Genomic DNA, 25,390 nt, shown 5'->3' on the forward strand with positions numbered 1-25,390 from the left:
GGGCTCTTGGACCAATACTGAGAAGGTCCAGTTCCTCAAGGGCAAGAAGAAGCCAGGGCCCAAACCCCTTGTAGTGGGAAACAAACACCACAGTAGCTGTGCTCCAGGAACCATCATATTTAATAGTTGTTGCCATCACAGCAGATCCAGCTGAAGCACAGAGATCACTGGCTGCAGGGACCGGGGGAGCTCTTCCACCTCCCTGGTGCTTCGCACGGCTCCCTGCAGCCTTTAGCCCTTCCCTGCCCCACTTCAGGCAGCCACCCAGCTTTGTGCAGGGCCTGAGCCCCACTGAGCTGGGGTGCCCCTGCCCTGCCTCTGCCACCTGCAGCTTGGGGGAGAGGGGAAAGGGGCAGAGAAAAGCTTCCCTCCCGAGGGTATTGTTACTGCGGGGAGGTATGAGGGGAATTTTTCTCTCTCCCCAGGGCATGGATACAAGATGGAAAGGGTGGGGATGGGGACAGAGGCAGGGGAAAACTGTTTCATCTCATACTGGATCTGGCAGAGGAGATACTGGGGCTTCCTCTGCCACCCCTGCCCAGCAGCCATCTCCCCACGGCTTGGCAGGGAGGTGATCCCACCTCCCAGGCAGGAGCCAGCATGTGGGTCTTGTTTTCTTTAGCTGCTGTGTCATCATACTGCAAGAGACTGACTCTGCCACTGCAAATAAAAGTCACCCCAGATGGATGTGACAGGCAGCTGTGCCATGGTCACAAGGAGGAGATGCTGTCACCCCAGCCTGCAGTTGGAAAGGGCATGAGCACACTACTGCCCCCCACCAACTGCTCACAAGCAGGGCACCCAGTGGGTGCTTCTTCCATAGAATAAACTAAGAGTATTTTGTACAATAAACACAATTTGTCCAGCCCTCCCCCCTCCCGTCCCCCCAGCCCGAGGAAGGGGAGTCACGAAAAGAGGCGGCGCTCCGTGCCCCGGGGAGCCCTGCCCCGGGCCTGCTCCTCCTCCAGGCTCAAAGCAGCTCTTGTCCATGCACAACACGGGGAAGGGGCGAGACTGCAGCCCTGGCTGAGCAGGAGGTGCCTGTGCCAGCCCCTACTCCAGGTAGATGTCCTCTGTGGGGCACGTGTACTCCACATACTCCTTGTAGAATTGCTGAAAAGCCCTCCTGCAACACAGCACCAGGCAAAGCTTAGCAGCAGCCTCCCCACAAGGCAATTATAGATCCTTGTTTCCATCCTGACCCTCACTCCTTACCCTGTGGCCTGTTTGACCCCCCAGGCCCTGACCTCTTCTGCATTAGCCCCAGAGCTGCCATCAGAGCCACAGGGTCTCCATCCTTGCTCTGATTCCCTGCACAGTGCATGACTTTCAGCCATCTGCCTGCAAAGCCTTGCACTGGGACTTTTTCCAGTACTGTCAGGAATATGATGCCCATAGCCCTGTCAGCCCTGACTCTCAAGCCAAGCATCTCACTGGAGGAAGAGGTGCCAGCCTGGGGCCAGATCCAAGCCCCACATGTAGGGGGAGAGGGCAGTATTCAGCCTGGCTGTCTTGTTCCTCCTGCCCTTTATGAGCCAGCCTTCAATGCCCAGCCAGGACTCACCCTACAGACTCGGCCAGTGGCTTCGTGGACTCCTCCGAGACGAAGACATGACAGGCAAATCTGTGGTCAGCAGGGTGCTTGGTGATGAACCCAAAATATCTGAGGGCAAAGAAAGTGGATGTGACTGGACCAGCAGACCAGCAGGCATAGGTACCTGAGCATCTCTGAGGTGTACCCTCCCTTAAGCCTAGGGATTTGGGACCTGAAAGCCCCCCATAAATCCTGGTGGCCACCCCAAGGTCATGCCACAGCCCATGTCCAGAGCTGCAGCACTGGGCTCGCAGGGAGCCCTCCAAACCAGGGCTCTGGGAAACCTCTTCCCTTCCTAGCCCCAGCCGTGCTACCCCCAGGGAGCAGGAAGGCAGGAAAGCCTCGCTGCTGAGCTACTGGTGTTGAGAGCTGCACTACACTTCTTTCTACTCACTTGTTGTTCTTTGGATGGTACCCACAAAAGGAAATGTTCTTCAGCTGGAAAAAATGGCTACACTTGTTTACCTGGAGGGGAGAGAGAGAGAGAGAGGGGAACTGTCAGAGCTTTTCTCCCCACACTGCAGTGCAGCTGGTCTCTGGCCACTGGAAATATGCACTTGGAGACTGAGGACTGAAATTAATTGGAGACTAATCCTGGGCTGCTATCAGCAGCAGTTTCAGGATTGTTCCAAGCATCTGAACAAAGGGAGCTTTTCCAGGCAGCCCTGCTGGCTCTCACCTCAGCTGCCTTTACCGCCAGTAGCTCCTGCAGGATTTCCCTGGAGGCCCTGAGTCAGACTGTACGCAGTCTAGAGTCAGTGCTGCTGTTCACCAGCACACACAGCCCTCCTTCTTCACTAAAAAGGCTCCCAGAAACACTAGTACATAGAAGATGAATGGATAAATTAGAACTAAACAAGTCAATTCAAGCCTGGGTGTCAAAGGGTCCCAGCCAGAAATTAAAACTTATTTATACAAGTCTAAAGTGCGGCTAAGTTGATGGCATCCTCTGAATATAGGCAAAATTTGTAGAAACCTCATGCCAGCTCTATCACAGCACTCAGAGCCATGAGCTACTCCTATCCCTCAGCTGGAAGGGAGGTTTCCCAACAGCTTGCTGCAAAGCCCTCACTTTCCTCTGCTCAGCATCCCAATGTGCTTTACTAGGCTGCTTATGTAGAATGCTAATCAGCAGCCTGCCCTTGCCAGATAAAGAGATTACAGGGCAGATCTGGAGGACACCACTCAAAATAGCAGCAGAAAGGTTTAGAAGCAGCTGACAGATTACTGGGTATGGCTCAGCTCGCAGCATCCCAGCGCAGTGATGTGCCTGGCAGCTGTGAGAGCATCAGCTGGCAGTACTGCCTGGAGCTGGGGCCTGGTGAGGCATGGGGGACCTCGACGGTGGGCCTAAAATGCTGATGATGGTGTTTCTCACACCCTCAGACCCTTAATTTTCATATGCAAGGGGTGGAGACCCTTAATTTTGATATGCAATCATGGCCTGTAGCACAGAGGGCACGAGCCAGTTCAGAGCAGCAATGAGGGAAGGGATGAGATGAGCAGGGAGGGCGGCACTACCTTGCTGTGCTCCTTGGAGTCGTCAGCTTTCACAGCAATCTTGACCCCGCGCACACTTATCTCCAGGACGCAGCTGGAGGGGGGGTTAAAGTGCACAGTGAGGCGGCGCGTGGTGGCAATCTGCAGAGAGACAGACAAAGCAGAGGGACACATGAGCAGTGATGATGGTTCCCCACTGAGGCTCTGCCCTGCTGCCAGATGGAGCAGGCACTCCTGCTCCCTGGGATGGAGTGGGACACTACCTTCTGCATGGCCGCACAGAGCACATCATTGCCCTTGTGGTAAGGAACCTGCACAGAGCCAAGGAACTTCACCCGAAACTGGTCCACCCAGTCACTGCTCTTGGCCAGAGCTGGAAGAGAGAGCACACGGCAGGGATCATTTCTGGTGACCAGCTATGTGGGCTGAGCTCCACCTCCCCTCTCCACCTTCCCACCCCTGTGCTTTTCCCTGCCCAGGAAAAGCTTCCCTCAACACCAGCTACCAACTCCCAGCATCACAGCAGAACCTGCACATTGGTCCCTGCTGGACGCCCAGTTTGTCCTCCCCCCCAGTCTGCTCAGCACCAGACTGCTCAGCAGGGAGGATGTGGTACCAGCTGGGGACATCAGCAGGCTGCACAGAGGCTTGATACCTGTTACATGGTCTGGGTCCTTGGTGACTTCAATAGCATAGTAGGCAGGGAAGATGCCCCGATCTCCTGTGCGCATGTTGTAGGCCTCATACCAATAATCTTCTGCCTGCACCTCCACCAGCAAAGGATCATCTACCTCCAGCTCCAGCTCGTCCGCATGGCGAGGCACAAACCTGGGCAGAGAGGCACTAGCAGCTGGCTGGCTAGCAGTGCTGGTGCCCTTCTCAGTGGCACACTGCTGGGGCACCCACCACAACCCAGGCGGTAGCCATGGGGACCTGACATGCTAAATAAAGCACTGCAGGAGGTTTGGGCACAACAGGCAGCAGCAGCATCCTGACACCTAATGCAAGGGTATCCTCTATCGCACCACCCAAGCTGCTCCTCAGAGGCCCTGACTGCCCTTGGAGGTCTTGCCCATGCAGCAGCTTGGGCAAATGTTGCTCCTGGGCAGGATATGAGCTACAGGCTACAGGTTTGTTCCCCAGGGCTTCCCACACCAGAAACACTGGAGTTTGTGCTGACCCCACCTTGGTGGGAGTGCAGCACCAGCTTTCCCCTGATAGAGGCTGGGGACACTGCCTGTGCCTGCAAGCTCACCTAAAGACAGCACGGTGAGTCTGCTCCTGCTCCTCCCCGTTGATCATGCAGGAGAACAACCCAAAGGACTCAGCACCTGGGGACAAAGGCAGAGGAGGACATGTCAGCATTGAGGGATCAGCATCACGGCCAAGAGAAGGACATGGGCCAGGCTGTCTGCTGAGGCTCCTGCAGGATGGTTCATCCAAGAAAAACTCTCACAGGGAAAACTCCTGTGATGCCACAGGAGAGAGACATGGCTGGAGCTGCTGCGCTGGTGCCCCTCAGTCCCTGCTGGGAACAAGGCCTCCCTGCACCAACACAAACAGCTGTGACACCGGTATGGGACCAGCCACACCATGGGAAACCCTGCCTGCTGGAGCATGCCAACAGTGCTCTTCTGGGCTTGGAGAGGAGTGTGGCATGCCAGGAATATGATGGCCCCCTGTGAACTCACTCAGCCTCCCCCTCAGCATGGCCATATCTGAGGCATGCCTCAATGCAGCCTCAAACACCTACTGCCGCCCGCACCTGACACTCACGACACTTTTCCAAGCCCCACCATGCCTCCTGGACCACCAGGAACAAAGCCACAGGCTGCAGCAAGCAGAACTGGGGCTGAGGTCTGCTGGTAGCTTCCTATCTCCTGAGCATGTACCAGAGACAGGCAGGGCTGCCAGGGCAGGCAGCCACCAGCCCACCTTCCCCCAGTGCCCAGCACTCACTGGAGGAGCGTGCCCGACCACTCATGAAGACATTGAGGAACTTCTTGGAGAAGTGGATGTCTGCCTCGGGGGTGGAGTCCTCAGAGAGGCAGACTGAGTCACGCTTCAGCGCATCCTCCTCATACTCCTCGCCGATGGCCGACTCATAGGGTGACGAAATGCAATTGTCGTAGACTGTGGCCGAGTCGCTCTCATCGCTGTAGCCTGAGTAGCACTGCTTGAGGCTGACCAGCTCCAGCTGCACGTTCTCATCCACCACCAGTGTGTATTTGACAGAGTCATAGGAGAGGGCACTGGTGTCCGAACTCACAGAGGCTCTCTGAAGGTTGTGCCCCGGCCGGGAGCCACTACTCCCGCCACCACAGGAGGCCCTGGGCAGGTTTGTCTTGTCAGGGGAGGACATGTAGTCCAGCACCTCATCCTCCTCGCTGATGGAGGGGTTGGTTTTCCCTGCCAGGGCTGAATAGCCGGAGGTGTCGATGTCGGAGCTGATGGACATGCGGTTCTCACTGGACTGGGACAGGAACGGCTTGTCAGTCTCCAGGGGGTCCGAGTTCTTCTGCACGGGCGTCAGGTAGATCTCCTCCGTGGCCTCCAGCCTCACATCCGTCTGGTAGCGGATGCGGTCCCGGTGGGCCTCGGGGCCCCTCGTTACCACCACGACGCTGGCACCGTGCGGTGGGGCCCGGCTGGGGGCCTGGTGCTTCTCGGGCGGCCGGGACGAGGCAACGCAGGCTGGGGCCATCTGCGTGGCTGCTGTGCGCCGGCACGGGCTCTCCGTGGATGTGCCCCGGTCTTTGGTGGAGGTTGTGCTGTTTTGGTGATTGACCTCATCACTCAGGCAAACGTGGTCATGGGGAGGGGTCTGCTCACCTGTAGGGAGAGGAGAGCAGCGTAGACAGCCACACAGAGGGAATGCTCCCTGACAGGGAAGGTGTCCAGGGATGCCACCCAGACTCACAGAATCATTTAAGTTGGAAAGGACTTCTAAGATTCTCAAGTCTAAGCATTAACACTGTCAAGCCCACCACTAAACCATGTCTCTAAGCACCACATCTACACAATTTTCCACATTTCTGGGGATGGTGATTCCAGCACTTCCCTCTTCCAATTCTTGTTCAACATTTCAACAAAGAAATTTTTTCTAATATCCAACCTAGACCTTCCCTGGTGCAACTTGAGGCTATTCCCTCTTGTCCTACTGTGTGCTACTTGGGAGAAGAGAACAACTCCCAGCTCACTAACAATCTCCAATCTCCTTTCAGGCAATTGTAGAGAGCAAGACGGACATGCACCCTGCACCCATGTGGTATGTTTTCCCCAACCTCCTGCTCCAGCACCACTTGCCTCAGGCTCCTGAGCACCATGAAAGGGTGCAAGGAGCTGACCCTGGCCAAAAGCCTGAGGACTCACCCGTTTTCAGAGGGGACGACGACCGGGATACCCGCTCCTGCCAACTGTGCTTTTTCCCCAGAGAGTTGTTATTCAGAGTGTCCTGAGGAGAAGAACAAAGCTGCCTTATAGCCTGAACAGTAAACAGCATGTGGCACAGCAGCACCCATTCCTCCCTGGGTCCACAGCACCCTGCCCAGCTAGGCATGCTGGGGCACGTGATGCTCAGGGAAACCACCAGCCCCACATCTCACCATGCTGCTGCTGCAAGAGCTGCCATGATGGCTGAAGCAGGGTGGTCAAGGAGCCAGCTGGGCTGCATTCCTCCACCAGGGGAAACGGCTGCAGAAGCCCACAGCTGGACAGTCCCAAGACAAAAAATTCAAGACCTGAGCCTGCCTGCATGCTTTACTACCATCCTGCCAGCCCGGCCTACCTTCAAACCACCCAGCTTAATGAAATGGGGGAAATGCCAAGGACCAGGCGTTGTGTGGCTGCTCAGCTAGAAGCTACTGGAGAGATTAATTCCTGCCTCTGGAGACATCTGTATTGGGTGTACACAGGGGCATACACAGATGGTGTGTATGTATGCAAATCTACACATACACAGTTCACTAGCAGATGTCAATCCTGAGCAGTGTGAGAGGAGAGGCAGGATCAGGCCATCCATGCTGCCCATGCCTGGGAGAGTTTCTGTGGGTGCTGTGCCCTGCCTGCCCAGCCCTGGGTGGCTGGCTGTGCCTGAGCACAAAGGAACATATGCTCAGCCTTGCTGCAACACCCAGGGAGCAAAGGGCACCAAGTCCCCTCTAATGAGGACCCTCCTGCAGATGGGGGACAAGTCCTCCCTGCTTGCCTCCACAGGGTGCGGCATCCTGCCTGGTGCAGTGCCAGCCCTCATCCATCCCCAGGGTGTTCCTGGCTCCACACTCTCAGGCCCTCCTATGGGGCACTGAATGTTTCTGCCCCAGCTGCAGCATTTTGCACTGTTAGGTCTTGCTTAAAGTACCAAAGCCCCGCTGGGACTCCCTGGATTTTCTCACGGCCTTATCACCAACCCGCAGCTGTTCCCAGCAGTGCAGGAGCTGCCTTGTCCTTACTTTGCCTCCTCACTGACACGAAGGAAGCCTTTGCCCCAAAATTCCATCATGTCACATACTGCTGAACCACGCCTGCCAGATCCCTGCCTCCATGTGGGGAGGGAGAGACCCCTTCACAGAGCTTTGGCAACCTCCCACCATGGCCTCCATGAGTCCTGCCTGTGCCAAGGCAAATAACAGCACGTCCCTGCTAGCCTTTCCCAGGGACACGATGGCCGGGATGTGGGCCAGGCAAGCTGTCACAACGATGGCCTCTGCGTGCAGACTGCCACTGGGCCAGCACACACAAGCCAGCCTGGCTGCCTGGACTGGGACAGGAGGCAGCAATGCAGCAAGCACAGCCCACTGAGCCCACCCATGCTCACAGGGCCAGAGCACTCAGGGGTCTGTAATGCCCTGCCAGGGTGGAAAGGCATTCACAAAGTCTCAGAGCATGAACCTAGCCAGTCACAATAGGTGTTTCTTGCCCTCTGGGATGGTGGGGATGTTCCTCTCACTATTTCCAGGCCACCTGCCTGGGATGATGATCATAGAGCACCCAGCAGCAATTGGATCACCAGATTGGATCCTGGCCCCACAAGAACAGAGGGTGGGATGATGCTGTGCCTTGTGAGCACCCTGTCTGGCAGAGTGCCTGGTGCCCCAACTGGGCATTCAAGAGAGGATGCACAGCCATGGTTCCTCTTCTGACTACTTGTAGGAGAAGGGAGCTGAGCAGGCCAAGGGGATACAGTGTCTCGCAAGGGATGCCCTGCACCCCGTCCTCTCCTCAGGGCACCCCATGTAGACAGGGAGAAAGTGCCTCTGGCTAGAGGTAGGCATCCAGAACAGGAACCCCACGCACCTTACAGCCAGCCTCTCACTAGATCCTACCAACAACACTATCCTACCTGGCCACCATCCCCGCTGGCTCCAGGCTCCCATTGCCAGCTGCAGCAAAGCCCCCTCTCCCATTCCCCATGTCTTCAGCTCAGCTGCGCCCACACCTCACAGTGAGCTCCACATTCTCTACCATCTCCTTGCAAGGGGACCATCAGCTTCCCCTCCCCAGCCTACCATCTCTGCAACTCCCCCCACCCCCATCCCTCTCCAGACGCCTGCTCCCACCCCCGGACACTGGTTGGGAGCGAGTGTCTGGGAGAAGGCCCTGCTCTTCCCCACCACCCCCAGCTGGATGTGGCCACAAACCACTTGCTCCTCGGGGTCCCTGCACAGGGTGGGACAAGGCTGCTGCTGTCCCCTTGTCCATTATGCTCAGTGGAGCTCCCCCCGCCTCCCCAGGCCTGCTGCCTTTGTCCCCGGTGCCAGCTGCCTGCGGGCGCCTATCCTTGGCTCTGTGCCTTCCTCCTCCTCCTCCCACCCATGGCCTCAGGCAGAGAGCTGGCATCAGCTGCCAGTGCTGGGCTGGTGACACCCAGCTCTGACTACTCCCCATCTGTCACCCACGGGGACACCTGCCTCTCACTTCATGCTCCTCGGCTGAACGTCACCGCGACGAAAATCCTCCTACTTGGCAGAAGGCAGAGCTGAATGGAGGAGGGCGGCAAAAATAGCCCGGCACGTCGTGCACTTTGCGTGGGCTTGTGAAGTTTGCAGAAGCGGCAGAGCAAAGGGGCTCCAGCCGCTGCCTTGGGGGTCAGGATGCAGGGCACCAAGACATCATCCTCTCCAGGGGTGACAGTAACACCATGGCTGTGTGGGGCACGCAGTCTTGGCTAAAACCATCCAAAATCTTTACAAAATCTGAGCATGAGCGAGACAACAGTAGCCCCTTGTTCTCCTGGCCACCATTTTGGGCGTTGCTTTTCTCTCTCTCAGATTTTGTACGGGGTTCTGTCATTAATGCTTCTCTTGCCAGGCACCACCGCTCAGAAGCTGAGGCCACCAGGTCCCCAGTGCCAGGCACGGGGCACCTGCTGTCACTAGCCTGCCCTAGAGCTGGTGCTGCCCCAACCCGGGGCAGCTGGAGCCCAGCCAGCTGTTGGTGCCGGCCCCGGGCTCGCCAGTCCGTGGCGTGGTGCCCCGTCCCGCGATGGCTCATTCACGCGTTCGGTATCCGTGCCTCGTTTGCCCCCCATCCCACGGGAGCCCTCCGCAGCTCCCACCCTGCCGGGCTACCCGGACCCTGCTGGGGCACATCTCAGTCCCGGCACGATTCCTGGCGTGTTTTCTCTCCACCTCAGCACCAGAGATGAAAGAAGGACGCACGCGGCGCCTACGCCCCCTCAAAGAAGCCCCGCCGAGCGCAGTGCTGAGATGCTCGGCGGTGCGGAGGGGCGGCCGGGCAGGGCGTGCTCAGGTCCTCGGTACCTGGGGACCCCCGGGCCCGCAGATCGCTACCTCCGGCTCGGCCTGAGCTGCTCCCGGCCCGGGGTAACGCGGGCGGCCGTGAGAAGGGACCCCCGATGGCGGGGGCGGCTGCCGCGCCGAGCACCGCGGGTTGCGGAGCCGAGCCCCGCCACCCCTCCAGCCGAGTCCCACCATCCCCTTCCATTCCCTCCCCCTCCCTCCATCCGCCCGAGACAAAAGCCCCGGCAGACGGCGGGAGCATCCTTCCTCCTCCTCCTCCTCCTCCTCCTCCTCCTCCTCCTCCTCCTCTTCCGCACCACCCAATCGCTCCGAGCCCCCATCCCGCCTCACCTGGCTGCGAGGCACCTGCGGGAAGAGGTTGAGGGTTGTGGGTCGCTTCGGCCTGTAGACTTCGGTGGTCCCGGCCGGGGGGTCTTTCTGCAGCGGCTCTGGCGCCGTCTGCTCCTCGGCCGGCGTGTCCCCCGCCGCGTCGATGAGGTCGAGCTGGAGCATCTCGGCCTGCAGCCGGCTGGCCTCGCCGCCGCCCGCCGCCCGGGCCGCGCCGCCCGCCCGGCTCACATGGCCCTGCCGGGATTAGTGCCCGCGATCAGGCCACCGGGAGGGCGGGCGGGACGGGCCTCCCGCCGGGGCCGGGCAGGGGGGCCGGGGCCGCCGCATCCGCACCCGCGGCCGCTGCCTTTTAAAGGGGCAGCGATGTTATTCGCGGAGCCGGGAGCCCCGCGCCCCCTCCCCGCCTCCCCGGCAGGTGTGGGCAGCACCCCTCCTCCCTCAGGGATGGGGCTTATTCCCGGCAGGTGTTTGTCTGTAGGTACATGCAGCCGTCACATTTACTACGAAGCACACAAACGTGCACACCCAGGTTTCATCTCGACATAACAAGGACATTTTTTACAGTGAGAACAACCATTCTGCAGAACAACCTCCCCAGGGAAATGGTAGAGTCCTCATTGCTGGAGATTTTCAAGACGCCACTAGAGAGTGTGCCAGATCGTCTCACCCAGACTCCCCTTCCCACTCAAGCTCTGGCCAGGTGATCCTTTGAGGTCCTTTCCAGCCTGGGCTGCCCTATGATTCTTCCTTCCAAGGCAGACTGTGCCCTTTCTTGGTTCCTGTCCTGGCAGGTGGGACTCATACAAGCATGTAATCAGTTTGATCAGACTTGGTCTACCCCCTGACTGGAGCAGGTCACTTGGGGTCTTGTCCATCACACCTGAACACCCTCACAGGTGGAGAACCCACCACCATGCTGGCACCTTGTACTGCATTACTACTACTACTTTTTCTCTCTATGGGGTTGAAATTTTCACTGCACACCTCTGAAAGGAGTCAGGCTCCTCCTTCCCTGTAATGCCCACTTGGACCAGCAGCTCCTTCCCCCTTGTCTTACTCATTGAGGACAAGCTTTCTCTGCCCACTCCTTGCATGCATTTGCATACATCAGACCTGAGGCCATATGGGAAGGATGCCCGCACTGGCTCTCCAGTCACCTGCTGCTGGTGGCTGTGCTCTGGCTGGAGGCAGCTCCACTCTTTCCCCTGCACCCTTTTGCAACAGGGTGGCCACTGTGGCCTGTGGGGATGGTGAGGAGCAGGTGTCCCATCCCACCATCCTGGCTGGGCCCAAGTGCAGAGCCACCACACTCCTTGTGGCTGTGTGCTGGGTGAAGAGGCACCAATGTCACCTCTGTGTGTGTTTAAATGTCCGTGGGTGCCTTCCCAAGGCCCCCTCGTTGCATTAACTGGAGCTTGCACATGCACAAGTTGCTGCAGCCAGCGATACAGGCAGCAGCTGGCAATGTGGAGTTGAATTGCCTGTGTTATCAGCTGTTTGTGGTGACTGCAAGCTCCCCAGCAGGCAGAGGTGGGGAAGGAGGCGTTTTTGCAGCTGAATACTATCCATGTCTCCAGTTGCACGGAGGATGCCCCCTGAGTCATGAGAGAAGAAACAGCCCCAGCAGCTCTGGCAGCCACTCCAAGAGCTCTTGTTGCTACCATTTCCTGACCTGTCAGACAAAAGCCAGCACAGGCAGGGCTCTGCCTGCTGCAGGCACAGTACAAACCCTCTCATGGGAGTCACTTCCCCCCAGTGTCCTTGCTGAAGTCCTGCAGTGGGTGAGCAACTGGAGAAGCACTGCCACAGATACTTGTCCTCTTGAGGCTTTAAACATTTAAATCCCTTGTTTTGAGCATTAGCCTTCATGCTACAAGTTCTGCATTTCTGCCTGTGACAAATCACAGGATTTTAACAAGGAAACCGAGGCACAGGAAAAGAACTGGAGGGAAATGCCAACTGACTAGATTATACCTAGCCAAAGTGGGTGTATTGGAGTCAGCTGGTGACATTCAATCTAGACTGCTAATAATGCTGCTTCCATAATCCTGTAGCTGTAACAATCACTTGGGAAACTGACAGAGGGAAAAGTCCCGGAAGGATGCAGAAAAGCAAATCACTGTCATTCTGAAGAAAAGGGCACCCTAGCAGGGGTGCAGCATTCCAGGTTCAAAAACTAGGAGGAAACTACAGCCACTGCAGGTATTATCTGTGGCCTGTAGCTCAACAAAGTGATTTTGAAACCACACAGAAATCAATCACCTTACCATGTGAGTGAGACCTGCAGTGATCTGCAAAGCAAGAGCAGGCACTAGACATTGGGAAGCCTTTCTAACTGCAAGGATACTGCCACACCAGAGCAGGCTGTCTTGGGAGCCCTCTAGGAACAAGTTAATGTCACCTAAGGTCAGCTTGAGCATGCTCATGTCTCAGCACAGATGCAATGGTGAGGTGACTTCCCAAAGTCCCTTCACCCCGTGGGAGAGATTAGGGTGTGTGGGAGAGCAGTACCAGGGCCCAAATCTTGCGGCAGGATAAACACAAGATGCACACCTACCCCCAGTGCAGTCACAGGGATACTCGTGCTTCCTTACAGACCTATCCCTGGGACTGATGTGATGCTGGTGTGCCCCTGCTGATCCTACCTCCCACCTGCACCGTGCCATTGCAATGGCAAAAAGTCCCGGCGTCCAGCAACTGGTCTCTCTCTGACAGTCCCAATGCTGTGATCCATGGTTCCAGGGGCCTGGAGCAGAAAGAACCCTGCTGCAATTGAGAGGTACTGGGATCACCCCTGGAGCACTGGTCTAGGCTGGGGAATCCCCTGTGTGGGGGCTGCTGCCCACCTGAGGAAGCTGCTTGCTTCCCTAGGAATGAAAGGCTTTTGCAAAAAGAGTGGGGAGATACATAAGATCTTGCTTGAGTGATACAAATCTCTTCCCTGCTGCCCCACTCTCACAGCCTTCACTGTCAGAGGAGTGGCAAAACCCTCAGCTGGGAAAAGCATTTTGTGAGTGCAGGGAAGAGAGGGGGACTTGCTGAGCAGAAGGCACAACTGTGCCCCTTCTCCCCACCACCGGCTGGCTTCAGAGCACCAGGAGAAGCCTCTCTGCCCCCAGCCTGGCACAGCCACAGCTGGCCATGGACCACAGAGGCAGCTTCATGGAACAGCCTGTGAAAAGCTGCACGGAGTAAGCAGCCACCTCACTGCCTTATGCTTTGCTCCCAGCCCACACATCCAGTTCACCACTAGTCCTCGGATTGCAGGCTCATGGCAGCTGCTTCCCTCTTTGCAGTGGGTCCTGCTGGCCTTCTGGGAGCAGCAGCACACTTGGATCAGCGCTGAACATGAAGAAAAAGCCCCTGGCATTTCCAACAATATTATTGTGCTGAAAAAACTGGTTTTTTCCTCCACATTTCTGTCTCTTTGTCGCTATTTCAGACCTTTTCACGCAGACCCAGGAAGGCTCAGCACAACCCTTCATCGGCTCTTTTCCCTTTGGGCACTTGTTCTCATGCTCTTAGGTACTTCCAAGAGAGGTATTTATTTTTAAATTTTTTTTTTTTAATTCCTGCATTAACCATTTCCACAGTTCCTGGAAAATAGGTGAGGCACCAAACTTGTATTAACCTCTGCCTGGCTGTTTGCTGGGATCCATCTTGCTGAAACCAGAGCTTGTCACCCTGGATTTCCAAGCCGCTAAAACAAGGCCAAACCCCAAGTCTGGTGCTTTTGTTGCAAGTATCCCTCTCAACATACCTGACTGCTGCCATTGGTGAGGTGGAGGTTGTGTCCCTCACCCTGGTGGCCCCTGCTCCTTCCCAGCTGGCCTCCTGCCTTGCCATTCAACAGCCCCAAAGACAGCTCTGCTTCTTCTACGAGCCCTCTCCTCAATCTACCTCACTTCTCATTTCATTCACTGGGGACTTCTTGTTGAAATTAAGGTTCTTTTCAGCCACACATGGTATTATTCCTCACTCTTAGAACATGGTCTCCCATCCACGAGGTGTGGTCCTTGTCAGTGGAGAGTTCCCTCCTGCACAAACATCAGTCTACTCCTTGCAGTTCTGTGTGTCTGAGCCACTGTTTCTGAGGAGCTGCTAAAATAGCCCATAATGAGGTCATTGTTTTTCTGGGACCAAAAAAATCCCCAAAACCCATCTCTGTTTGGGTGTTGACCTCCACACCAGTTGCCTGGTACTGCCACGGGTTTTGTCATCAACCAGCTCTGTCCGGATCCCTCCACCTCATCAAGGACACAGATTGTTCCCATCCAGCAGTCACCTTTGCAGCCCTCAGGCAGGGTTTGTCCCCCTTGCTCCTGGTCAGTGCTTTCCTGCTTGCTGTTGGGTTACTGTGCCTGCCCACCTCTCCAGAGACTCGCTGCTGGGCAGCTGGATGACTCCAGCCCCTTGTCCCACGGTGCTCCCCAGATCCTTTCCCCCTTGCCCGTGGCTCTCTGCTCTGGTGTGACTCAGTGAGCCAGCAGCTTGCTTTCACCTCTCATTGCTCCACTACCAGGCTTTCACCCACTGCCTGGCCTGCAGGGGTGACCAGGGCCAACCTTTCCCCCTCCCTACCACGGCTACTCTGGGGCACCGTGTCCTGCCACGGGCAGGGCGTCAGCAAAGCCCCCTCATGCCCTGCTCCCAGCGCCCCTGACTCGCCACCCCCAGCAGCCCCACACGATGCAATGAGTGGGCTGATGCTCACTGCCAGCCATTCCTGCCCTGCTGGCCATTCCTGACCTGCAGGCCCCTGCTCCACACGCAGACCCGTCCACGCTGCTCCCTCTGGGCCTGACTGCTTCCATCAGGCAGATCCTGCAACCTTGTCGCCCCAAGCTCGCTCTGGATGGCAATCAGCTTGGAAAGCTCCCTGGCTCTTGCCTTCAACATTTGGAATTGAAAAGCCTCTCTCACAGCCATTGTTGTCACCACTTTCGGTTCTGCTCCTCGGGCAATCCTCCGTGTCCCATATAAACCATTTGGACGTATTTTTAGCAGGCATTTTTTCTGAGCATGATAAGCTTCCTCCTTTGCTGTGTTTATGAATAACGCATTGCTTCCCCTACGGCAGCCTCGCATCCCCCTCCCACTCCAGCAGACTCTCAGTGCACCAGGACATTTGTGTAAAGCAGCTCTGAGCTGTCCCCAGGGAAGGCACGGGGCTTGCTCCCAGAGCCTGAGCAAACCCTCTGCTGAGGGTCAGGTCTCTGTGTTGAAACACAGGGATACAGAAACTGTTTCAAATGGGCAAAACAGATTGGTTTTCCTCTCCCTGAAGGAAGGGCTGCAGCACTGGAGATGCACGTCCCCCCTGCCTCTTCCCGTCCCTGCCAAACTTCAGCCAAGGGCTGTCAATCTGTAGAGAGAAAAAAAAAACCAACAAAACCCTGCCCTGAGCCCAGTGGCGCTATCAGCAGTGGGGAACTGGGATGGGTAATGGGAAGAATCAGCAACACACCCCCAGTCTCTGTCTGCCTCACCTATTGCAGGCAGAGGATGTTCCCAATGCCAGGCCCTCGCTGCGGCTGCGCCCTCATGGATGCCCAGCACTGGGCTTGCCCTTGGTTTTCCCTGCAGCATTATCCTTCCTCCCTTCAGCATACACAGCCCATGAGCCCAGACTGTCCCAGGGAAGTCTGGCCATAACATCCTGCAGCAGGAGGAGTCTGCAGTTGGAGCAGAGGTACCGAGCACCAGCCCTATAGCTGGGAACAGACGAATTTTTGCTGGGAACAGACAAATTTTTGCTGGGAAGGTCACGAATTAGACCAAGGAGCACAGCAAGACACCTCCACCTCCCAAGGATGAGGTCTGCCTGTACCGTCCTGCCTGCAGTGAGGAATTCCAAACGACACAAATTCACTTTCTAATTTTAAATCTGCGACAAATTCTTGTACCTTTCCTGTCCTCACTGGGTCTTTATCAGTTTTGCAGAGGAAGTATTTCCTCTGAGGGACAGAATGATTCCCAAACCACTTGGCTGCTCCTCCAGCATTTGCATCCTTTAGCATGAAGCACATTGACAAAATGCAGAAACTCTGTGTTGAGAGGTATTAGTTCTTAGCTTAAATAAGTAAGTTTTCAGTAGAATGAGTTAGAATGGGTTCACAGAGTTATAATACCGTGTGATCTAGTATGTTGATTGCTCAGCTTTACTCCCCTAGCATCAGTAGCTGGATCTGCTGAAGCCTTGGGACACAAGCTGTGAGTTTACACCTAGAGATGTTTTTGTCTGGAATTCAGTTAATTCTCCTAGTAATTTTCCTAGTAGCCGATGCAGTGCTGTGTTTTGTCTTTCTCATGAGAGGAGCATTGATAACACACTGATGCTGCTGTAGTTGTTGCTGAATAGTGTTTATCCCAAGCCTAGGGCTTTTTTATTCCCCCATGCTCTGCCAGCGAGCAGGTGCACCAGAAGTACAAACCAGAAGACAAGGAGACTCCAGCTGTCAGCAGAAGCTGTAACTCCACAAGATAAGAACAGTGTATGGCCTGCCTGCACAGATACAGAGAAAGAACCCAGTAAGATGTTAGAAGACCCCAGACCAAAAATCACCACTGGACCAAGAGGTGCAGGAGAGTGTCTGAGGGATGGGTGCATGAATTATATGGGTATAATTACCCAGGGGTTTCTTTGCTCAGGGTCCCTCTCCACAGGCACCCAGCTTGAGCTGACCTGGTGCTGTACCACTAAACTATTTCTATAAAATCTGAGCTGGGGGCTTTGCTACAGGAAACCTAGGGTTGAGCCTGAAGGAGGACGAGTGAGTGTGTGAGTGAGGGGTCAAAACGGGCACCTGTGAGCTTACTGGAGCTGCCTGCTACAAAGAATCCCCTCCCAGCAGTTAAAGTGTCAGGTGGTGTGGATGTGATTCCTTGAGTGGTGTGAGAATGCTCAGGCTGTGGCTTTTCCTTTAACACCCTGTATATTTCCAAATCCAATGTAATCATCAATTTATCTCCACATTTCTGCCCCCATGGCCTTCTAGGGAAGTTCAAACAGTGGTGTGAACCCCATCAGGTTCTTGACAGCCTGCTCTAAGATGGATGGGACGCCCAATTGAGGTACCTGCACAGGCTTCCCAGCTCTCATCTTTATTCCACCTGCTGCCTGCTGGTGTCAGAGCTACCTCCTTCATCCCTATTTCAGGAGCCTCCAGGTCTCCAGCCTCCTAAAGACCTGTGAACAGCTCTAGCTAAAGCTAGCTAGTAAGCCAGAGAGAACACCTCCTGTGAACAGAGGACAGCTCTCACCATGCCAGCCCAGCTGCATCCCCGGGTCCAGGGATGCATGTGGGGACAGGAGGAACAGCCCAGGTGGGACCTTCGGTGCCACCTTGCAAATGTCCTTGATTCCTGAGAATGCTTGCCAGGTGCCAGATGCTCGCTGGTCATCCTGCTCAAATGGGGGCATGCCCCCATGTGCACCCAAAGCCTTGGGTTCATCCCTGAGGAACAAACTCCAACCCCTATAGCACAGTGGGAACCAAAATGCACCAGCTTTGAGATTGAGTCCCTTGAGTCTGGCTGGTTCAGAAAGGACCTGCACTGTGCTGGAGTGAGGAGAGAGCACTGCCAAGCAGAGGGGATTGGGGCCATGGCAGCAGGCTCCTTGAGAAAGCATCACTCAACTGGGGATCTGGTGGTCCTGCATGTGGGCTGATGGTCCTGCCAGCCTCACTGGCACATTCTGCCCATCCCTATCCCTCTCCCCATCCCCATCACACTTACCCTGCTGGCCAGGCTCTCCTTGCAGTGCAGGCTGATTCCACACTCATCAGTGATCTCAGAGAGGTCCTCATCCTCAAATTCCTCAAGGCTGATGTCATGGGTGAGCCTGGAGGGAGTGGAGATGGCTTGGTCACCCACTGCCCCAGTGGTGGACAGGAGGGTGCAGGCTGCTGTGGTGCCTGTGGGCTGGGAGCAGCACTGACACCCCAGGAGAGGCTCTCCCAGTCTCTACTAGGAAGAAAGACTGGGAAGGCAGCTTCTTCCCAGAGGGGATAGGTCTGTCCCCATGAATGGCTGGGCTTGGCACAGTCTATGGCTGTTGGGAGGCAGGAGGAGTGTGTCCCAAAGCAGCCCCTGCCTGACCAAAGACAGCAGGGACATGCAGGTTGAGAGAACATGGAACAGACAGAACAGCCAGCCCCATCACAGGAGGCTTGTTCTGCTCACACCATCCCAGGGAGCCTCTGGGATTGTCCCAGCTGGACACAGACACCCAACAGGGCAAAGGCTGGGGTTACAGGAAGGGGAAAGGCTGTGTCCAGGGCACAGCTGGAGGATGGACCTGCTGGGACAGGAGACCACATCAAGACCCACAGAACTTGTAAGCACAGCAAACCTCTCAGCCATGGCACAAGCAGCCCCTGAGCTGCAGCTGGCAGGGATGTCCCAGCCCAGCTGCCTGCAGTAAGAGAGGGCAGCAATTTCTCTCTGCACCAAAATCGCTCCCCAGGGTGACTGTGGGCATCCCTGTGAACATCAGTGCTGCTATGCTGGTCTGCATGGCCTCAGGGGTCCCTTAGGGCTCTCAGCCCCAGCCACACAGTCTCCTTACACCCCTTCAAAATAAGAGAGATCCTTTTAGCAGCTGAAAACGTGCTGATGAGCCCCGGGGGAGTGATGAGGTGCTCCTGGCTTCTGAGCATTAAAACATTTCAACATAGTGGTACTTCAATGCTCTTCTCACTTATTCATTACCACAGGGGTAAATAAAAGAGCCCAACTCAGAAGTCCTTGGCCAACCTACTAAGACCTTTGAGTTTTGTCTGGAGTGGCCATGGACACTGCTTTGTTTGCCACCATTTCCCTTTGCTCCCAGCTCCTCTGGCTGGGAGACACTTGGGTGAAAGGGCTGTGCCAAGTCCATCGCCCCTCTCTGGACTGGTCCCCAGCAGTGCAGTGAGAAAGGCATGAGAATGGTGCTTTGTGACCTGCAGAGCTCCCACTCTCACTTTAAGCACTGCTTGTGCATCTTGGGGCTCCCACATGCAGTGCCACCAACCCAGTGGCATGGAGGGGAAACATCTCCCCTGCCCCAGCTCCTGGAGAGGGAAAAGAGTGGGAGAAGCCCATGGGGGAAGCAGGCCCTCTGTGTTTCTGAGGACCCCACTAGTAGTGGTCTCCTGGGGTGAAGACAACCGGGAGCAACCACACCCATGGAGGCAGCCCCTGCAGGACACAACAGGAATGCAAGGACACAGCCTTCAGCCAGGGTGGGATGACTGGACCCCCCTTTGCCTATCTCCTCCTGCTGCCCGTGGAAGGGAGACAACGCGGAGCAGGAGGCTCATGATGAGCCTTCAAAGCACAAATTGATTTCTTCTCGGGTTACACGGGTCGCCAGGGTGGGACACCATCCGTTGCTAATGCTCGGGGCCTCGCCCGCCATGCCGGGAGCGCAGTGAGCGCTGTGGGCCCGCTGAGGGGCACAACACTGCCGAGGGCTGCCAGGGCTCCCTGGCTGTGCAGGAGCAGCCTGGCAGGGTGGCAGTGCCCCCCACTCCGCATGGGGACAGGCAGTCCTGTCCATGCCTCGGGATGCGGAGATGCTGAGCGGCTCCCCAGCACGGGCCCTGCCTGCCGATGCTGGGGCGCAGCAGGAGGTGTCCAGACACCTTCTGCCACTCTGCTGCCTGGCTGTCACACAGCTCCTGCACAGCCAGGAAAACTTTGGGCTCAGCTGCGTGCCAAGTTTGCTCCTGTCCTGTGGCCATCACTGGCAGAGAAGGGTGATGTGCCCAGGAGCAAGGGGCTGCCCCTCACCCCCCTGCATGCCCGCGGGACAGGCCCCCCTTCCCTAGGCCCAGCCGGTCCCCTACCATTTCTCCCACTGATCTTCCAGCCAGCTCTCCTCCTCGGTGCTCGACTCCATTTTCAAGGGCAGCTGCATTGAGGAGGACCCCCCTTCACTGGGGGACACACTCCCACACCAAAAAACACCCCCAGACCTGCTGTGGGGAGCGGTGAGGGAGATGGCAGCTGACCCTGGGTGCCCACTGCCTCTCCGCCTGCCCCGTCGCAGTCTGTGGCTGCTGCCGCTGCTCTGTATCCTCACTGCGCAACCTGGGCAAGCTCATTAAAAATAGATGGAATCAGCTGTCCTGGAGGGGAAAAAAAAAATAAAAAAAAAATAACCTCCCCAGCTGAGCCAGTGCCAAGTCCCTGCACTCTGCTGGGGATGCTGACTGCCTCTGCCAGCCAGCCAGCCAGCCTGGCTCCTGGTCTTGCTCCAGCACTCGGCTCCTCAGCACCCACAGCAGGCACAGGGGATCTGCTAACCCCATCATGGAAACCCTCAGCACCTGGCCTCTCCTGCACATGCAGCATTGCTGTCCCCCACAGCTGGGGGACACAGACAGGAGCATCTGTCCAGCTTCTCACCGGGTGGAGCGAGGCCCCTCGCTGATGCCAAGGCCAGAGTGTTTCCAGCACAGCGGGACTGGCATCATGGCCAGATGCACTTCCAAGCTGAGGGGAATGCCTTTGCCAAGGGACAAGCCCAGCCAGTGCAGAGCAGCGTAGCAGCACTACCCCTTCCCTGTCTGCCCCCACCTAACCCCCAGACCCACTCCTGCCTCAGGCAGGATCATTCCTGGGCTTCCCCAACCTCTAACCCATGCTGGGGGCCAGAGAAATACCTGGTGAGCTGCTCTGCCAGCTGCCACCCCTCTTCTGCTGCGGAAGGAAATAGGGGTCTTTCCCAGGAGAGCCCATCAGGTGTTGCTAACAAACTTTTGGTAGAGCAGCCTCAGATAATCCTAAACCACCCTCACACTTCTCAGACCCACTCACTCCTTGCCCCATCAAGATGAAGCCAAAGTAGCTCTAGAAGAGGACCCACCATGACTCTGAGATGGGGACAGGGCATCCCCCTGCCCACTCTGATACACAGTGGGGCGGCACCCCCACTGCCACCCATCACAGCACTGCTCTCTAGCCCCTCACTGACACCCACTCCAGGAGCTTCAAGTAATGGGTGCATCTCCCACCACCTGCTTTGTCCTGGACAGATTAAGGTGGGTGATGTCCCAGGAGCCCAGCTCAGGGCCCGGACTGCCCTGCTCAGCTAACCTGTTGCAAGCTCTCTTCCCACCAGTGCCTCACCACTGGTGAATGTCACACGTGATACTGTGGTCATTGTCACTCAGCCCCACAAGAACAGCATCCAGGACTCCATCTTCCCCATCAGCTCTGCCTGGAGGCACCTCATCTGCTTGAAACCTCAATTAATGCAATGAATAAAGAAATCTCCATCTCCGTATTACTCGCGCCCTTTGCTCCTCTCACATGGATGCTCCAGAAAACACAAGGAAGGCTCTCCATTACCCACCTCTGCTCCCTGCGGTGGAAACACCCCTTCCTTCCTCTCTTGCTTCTCAAAGAGGCTAAAAATACCAGCAAAATGAAACAGCTCTGACTCCTCTCAGCTTCATCATTGGCAGTGAAGGTCTGAGCAGGACCTAGACGTGTATTTTGGCCAACTTCCCTTGCCAATGGCCATGGCATCACAGGTATGTGGGAGCCTGTCTCCATTTGTGAGGGTGGGAGAACCCTGTGCTTGCAGGTTATGAGTGGTTTCCTGAAGGATGTGCCAAGAGGCACCTGAAGGTGGGCAGCCCTGCTGTATGCATGAGAAGTGATAAACTTGGGATTCTCAGGAGCTGTGAGCAAGAGTACACACGTGGGTGCATGAACAGAGGCAGATGTTAACCTGCCCATGGCAGGAGCAGCTTGATTACAGTCCTAAGAACAGCCTTAAAATCAGTCCTGGCTGCTGTGCCTCTCTTGACCCCATCCCCTGTCAGCCCACTACCACTGCAGAGGATTTTCCATGCAGGGCAAAACCAGGGCAAAAAGAAATGATGTAATGAAGCTGGGTGCTCCAACAGGCCCAGCTGCCCGAGCCATGCTCTGATAGTCTGCTGTGAGGTGCTGTGAGCAAGTCCTGTAACCAGCACCAGTAGAAAAAATAACACTAACCTACATTTGGCTGGCCCCTGTCTCTTTCTTCCATCTCAATGGCCAGAGACTGCTTCATTCGAACGGATGGGAAGGCGCCTCTCCCCCTCCGTCAGAGGAGGACAACCCTTTCGTCTCCCCTCACAAGAAGACAGGTAGCCCCATTCTGATGCCCAGCTCATTCATTGCCTCCAAACAGGCTTTGCTGATGGCTCCAGATGAGCACGACAGACACATAAAACAAACCAGAAAGCTAAAATGATTTTTGCCTCAGCCTGAAGATGCCTCTTTGAACTTCCCGACAAGACTGAGAGAACTTCTTCCCCCAGAGAGCCCCTCCCTTCCCAAAGGGCTCTGATTTCTGACAGGGCTCCCTGAGTAGTGGAGGAGTTTCCCCTCCTGACCTGTGAAAATAACTCCCTAAGGGTTTCTTTTCCTAGGTGCCTTCCTGCCCAGAAGCTGGGTGGATGCTCTTTGCTTTTATCAGGGAAAGCTGAGGGAGATAGATGGGATCAGTCAGTGACCTCTCCCAGGTTCCAGCTACATTAGAGCCACAGTCCTGGGGACAGCAGGGCAGGCAACACCGTGAGCTCTGCAGAGCCCTGCATCCAGCTGTGGCCCAGTTGTGCCAGTCCTCCCTGTCCCTCTAATGCTGGGTAGAGGGAGTCCTAACCCAGAGAGGCGCCAGAGAGCCCCTCACAGGAAAGCCTACCACAAAGCACTGCCAAAGCTTCTTAGCAGAGCAAAGAGCTGCAACACAGTGTCCCAGAGAAAGATGCTGAGGAGCTCCAGTGAACACAGACTGCACTGCAAGGCTTTGGGAAGCTTAAGGACAACAGGGAGGATGGATGAGAATGACTTTTTTACTGCTGTCTCCTAAAATGCTGATTTTCTTGTTATGATGAACAGACACCTCTGGAGGACCTCCTGGCTAAAGGAGGGATCACCTCACCATCCTTTTCCTCCCACTTCTTCTCAGACAACACCAAACCATCATGGGCAGGCCACTATGCCTGGTCTCTTCAGAGCTTCAGTGTGTTTGCTGGACAGGACCAAGCCCTCTCCCAATTCAAGCCAACCAATCACCTAATGCTTGGGCTGGCGTGTCACCACTCGGAGCTGGGAGTGCAGGGGCACGTGCCAAAGGGCAGAAATCTGAAACACCTCATCCTGCAGGCAGCAAGCAGGGGCAGAGGGCAGGGCCCACCTCACTGCCAGCCATGGTCTGAGCCTTCACTCTGAACCGCGCTCATCGCTGCTGGGTCCCGCTCATCCGCAGGGGACAGCCCCTGGCTGAGCCCTGCAGCAGGGATGCAGGACCTGGGACATGCACAAGCCAAGCTGTGACACATAACCCAGCTTGTGTTTCACAAGCATGGCTCCCTTCTCCCATGACACTCCCCGCCACAACATTGCCTCTGATCTGCCAGACCCTGCCCCAGGCTCAGACACATCATTGCATCTTCTTCCGCTTACACCCTGAGCTTGGTGCCCAGGGAAGATTTGCACTCCTGCCTCCATTCCCCAGTTTTCCACCCAGCTGCACAGCCTCCTTCACGAGGTCAGCTCTTCCCTGGAGCAGGCTGGCGGCACATAGGGCTCCTTTTGCAAAGATCTGAGGCACAGGCAGAAGCAGCAGCTCGTTCTCCCTCTCAGGGCACGGCTGTTTGCTGTGGAGCAGGAGGGTACCCAGGGGACAGCCACACCTCCAGGACAGCAGGTGGTGGGCCCAGAGCTGCTCGGCAGCTCAGCCTGCAGCTCCTGGCTCGGTGGCCAAGCCCTGCTCCGTGGTGGAGGATTCCAGAGGCAGCGTTGAATCGCTGCCTTTGCAGGGCACACCAGCCATGTTGCAACAGCTCCCAGCAGCTCTCGCAGGCAGCGCTGCAATAGGAGGCAGTGCCAAAGAGCCAGAGCCACCAGCAATGGGGGGCCAGCAGCAGAGCCCTTCAAATATTCATTGCCTGGACACTACCTTTGCTCGACTGCACCCATCTGTTTCCTCACAGGGACCCACGGGTTCCCCAGATCAGGGGCTGGGCCTGACAGAGGAGGGCATGATCTTAGCTGTGGTCCCAAGTGGGGACCATGCCCTCCTTTCCACCCAAAATCTCAGCATGCAAGGCAGCTGGTACCATCCCCCCCTTCACAGGCAGCTCCCTCCAGCACCCCTGGCTGGCAGAGGCAAGCAGAGAGCAATGGCTGACGAGGGCACAGCTGCCAGGAGCAGCGAGCCACCCCTGATGGCAAGTGAATACCGCACCTGCAGGCAGGGGCAGGGCTCCTCCCTTACCCACCCAGCACATCCCTGTCCCAGAGCTACCCTTAGCAGGCACCCGAGGCTCCAAAGCCCACAGGCGTCCCTGGCCTGGCCCATGCCATCGGAAGTCCCTGTGACAAGCCTCATTGGGTTTCAGAGGAGACACAGCCCCCTGCATCCCAAATCGATGGGAGCACTTGGTATTGCTAAGAGGATCAATTCTGGCACTCTCCCACCGTCTCACTTGGGGTTCCTGTTTCACAGGGGCAGGAAGGAAGCAGAAGCAACTGGGATTTCTAGGAAAAGGGCTGGAAAAAGGCTTTCCTTGGGGAGGGGAGAGAGACGAAGCTTTTTTCTTCCATGAGAAAGAGGTGTTGGAAGAGGAGATAAGACAGGTAAGGGGGCGGGATGGGGCGCGAGGAGAGCATGAGGCCAAGCAGGGGGCTGGGAAGCTGCAGCGGTGTATGTGTGGGGCGAGGGCCAGCATGGCTTGGGTGGGCGGGCTAAGCAGCCATGGGGGGCTGGAGCGATGTCTGCGGTGGGGGCTCAGCGGTGGCTGGTGCGGGGGGCAGAAGGGATGCCTGGGGCGGGGGGCTGCCCGCCGAGGGGCAGAAGCGCTGGAGGAGGCGGGGGCCGTGCGGGAGGGGGCTGCAGCAGATGGGGAGCGCTGCCCCGGGCAGGGGGCAGGGGCAGCCCCGAGAGGGTTCCGCGGGGGGAAGGCGGCCGGTACCTGAAATTGGGGGGCGAGGCGAGGTGCAGCCCCAGGAAGGGTGAGGAGGCGGGCGGGGATGCAGCTCCTTTCTCTCGCTCCGCCATTCTGTGGCTCTCTCCATGCAGGCGGAGGGCGGGCGGGAGGGAGGGAGGCAGGGAAGGAGGGATGAAGGGAGGGGGATGCTGGCGGTGCCGGCGGGGAGGGACATACCTGCCGCCGGGGCGGGGGGAGCGGGGGCGCGGCCCGGAGGCTCCATCCCG

General features: G+C 56.8%; 1 protein-coding gene across 1 annotated transcript; it reads right to left on the reverse strand.

Annotated features, from left to right (window-relative positions):
- Positions 1-99: 99 nt before the first annotated feature.
- On the reverse strand, positions 100-25,273 carry MAPK8IP1 (mitogen-activated protein kinase 8 interacting protein 1). The gene is made up of 12 exons (XM_030948626.1): positions 25,149-25,273; positions 17,926-18,031; positions 10,186-10,419; positions 6,467-6,548; positions 5,054-5,926; positions 4,350-4,425; positions 3,750-3,922; positions 3,358-3,467; positions 3,116-3,235; positions 1,989-2,059; positions 1,565-1,663; positions 100-1,126 (listed from the first exon to the last, which is right to left on the reverse strand). Exons 1-12 carry the CDS (start codon positions 25,232-25,234, stop codon positions 1,054-1,056), a joined length of 2,103 nt encoding a protein of 700 aa, XP_030804486.1. The 5' UTR covers positions 25,235-25,273; the 3' UTR covers positions 100-1,053.
- Between the last annotated feature and the right edge of the window lie 117 nt (positions 25,274-25,390).

This window comes from Camarhynchus parvulus, chromosome 5 (genome assembly GCF_901933205.1).
Source record: "Camarhynchus parvulus chromosome 5, STF_HiC, whole genome shotgun sequence".
Classification (NCBI taxonomy): domain Eukaryota; kingdom Metazoa; phylum Chordata; class Aves; order Passeriformes; family Thraupidae; genus Camarhynchus; species Camarhynchus parvulus.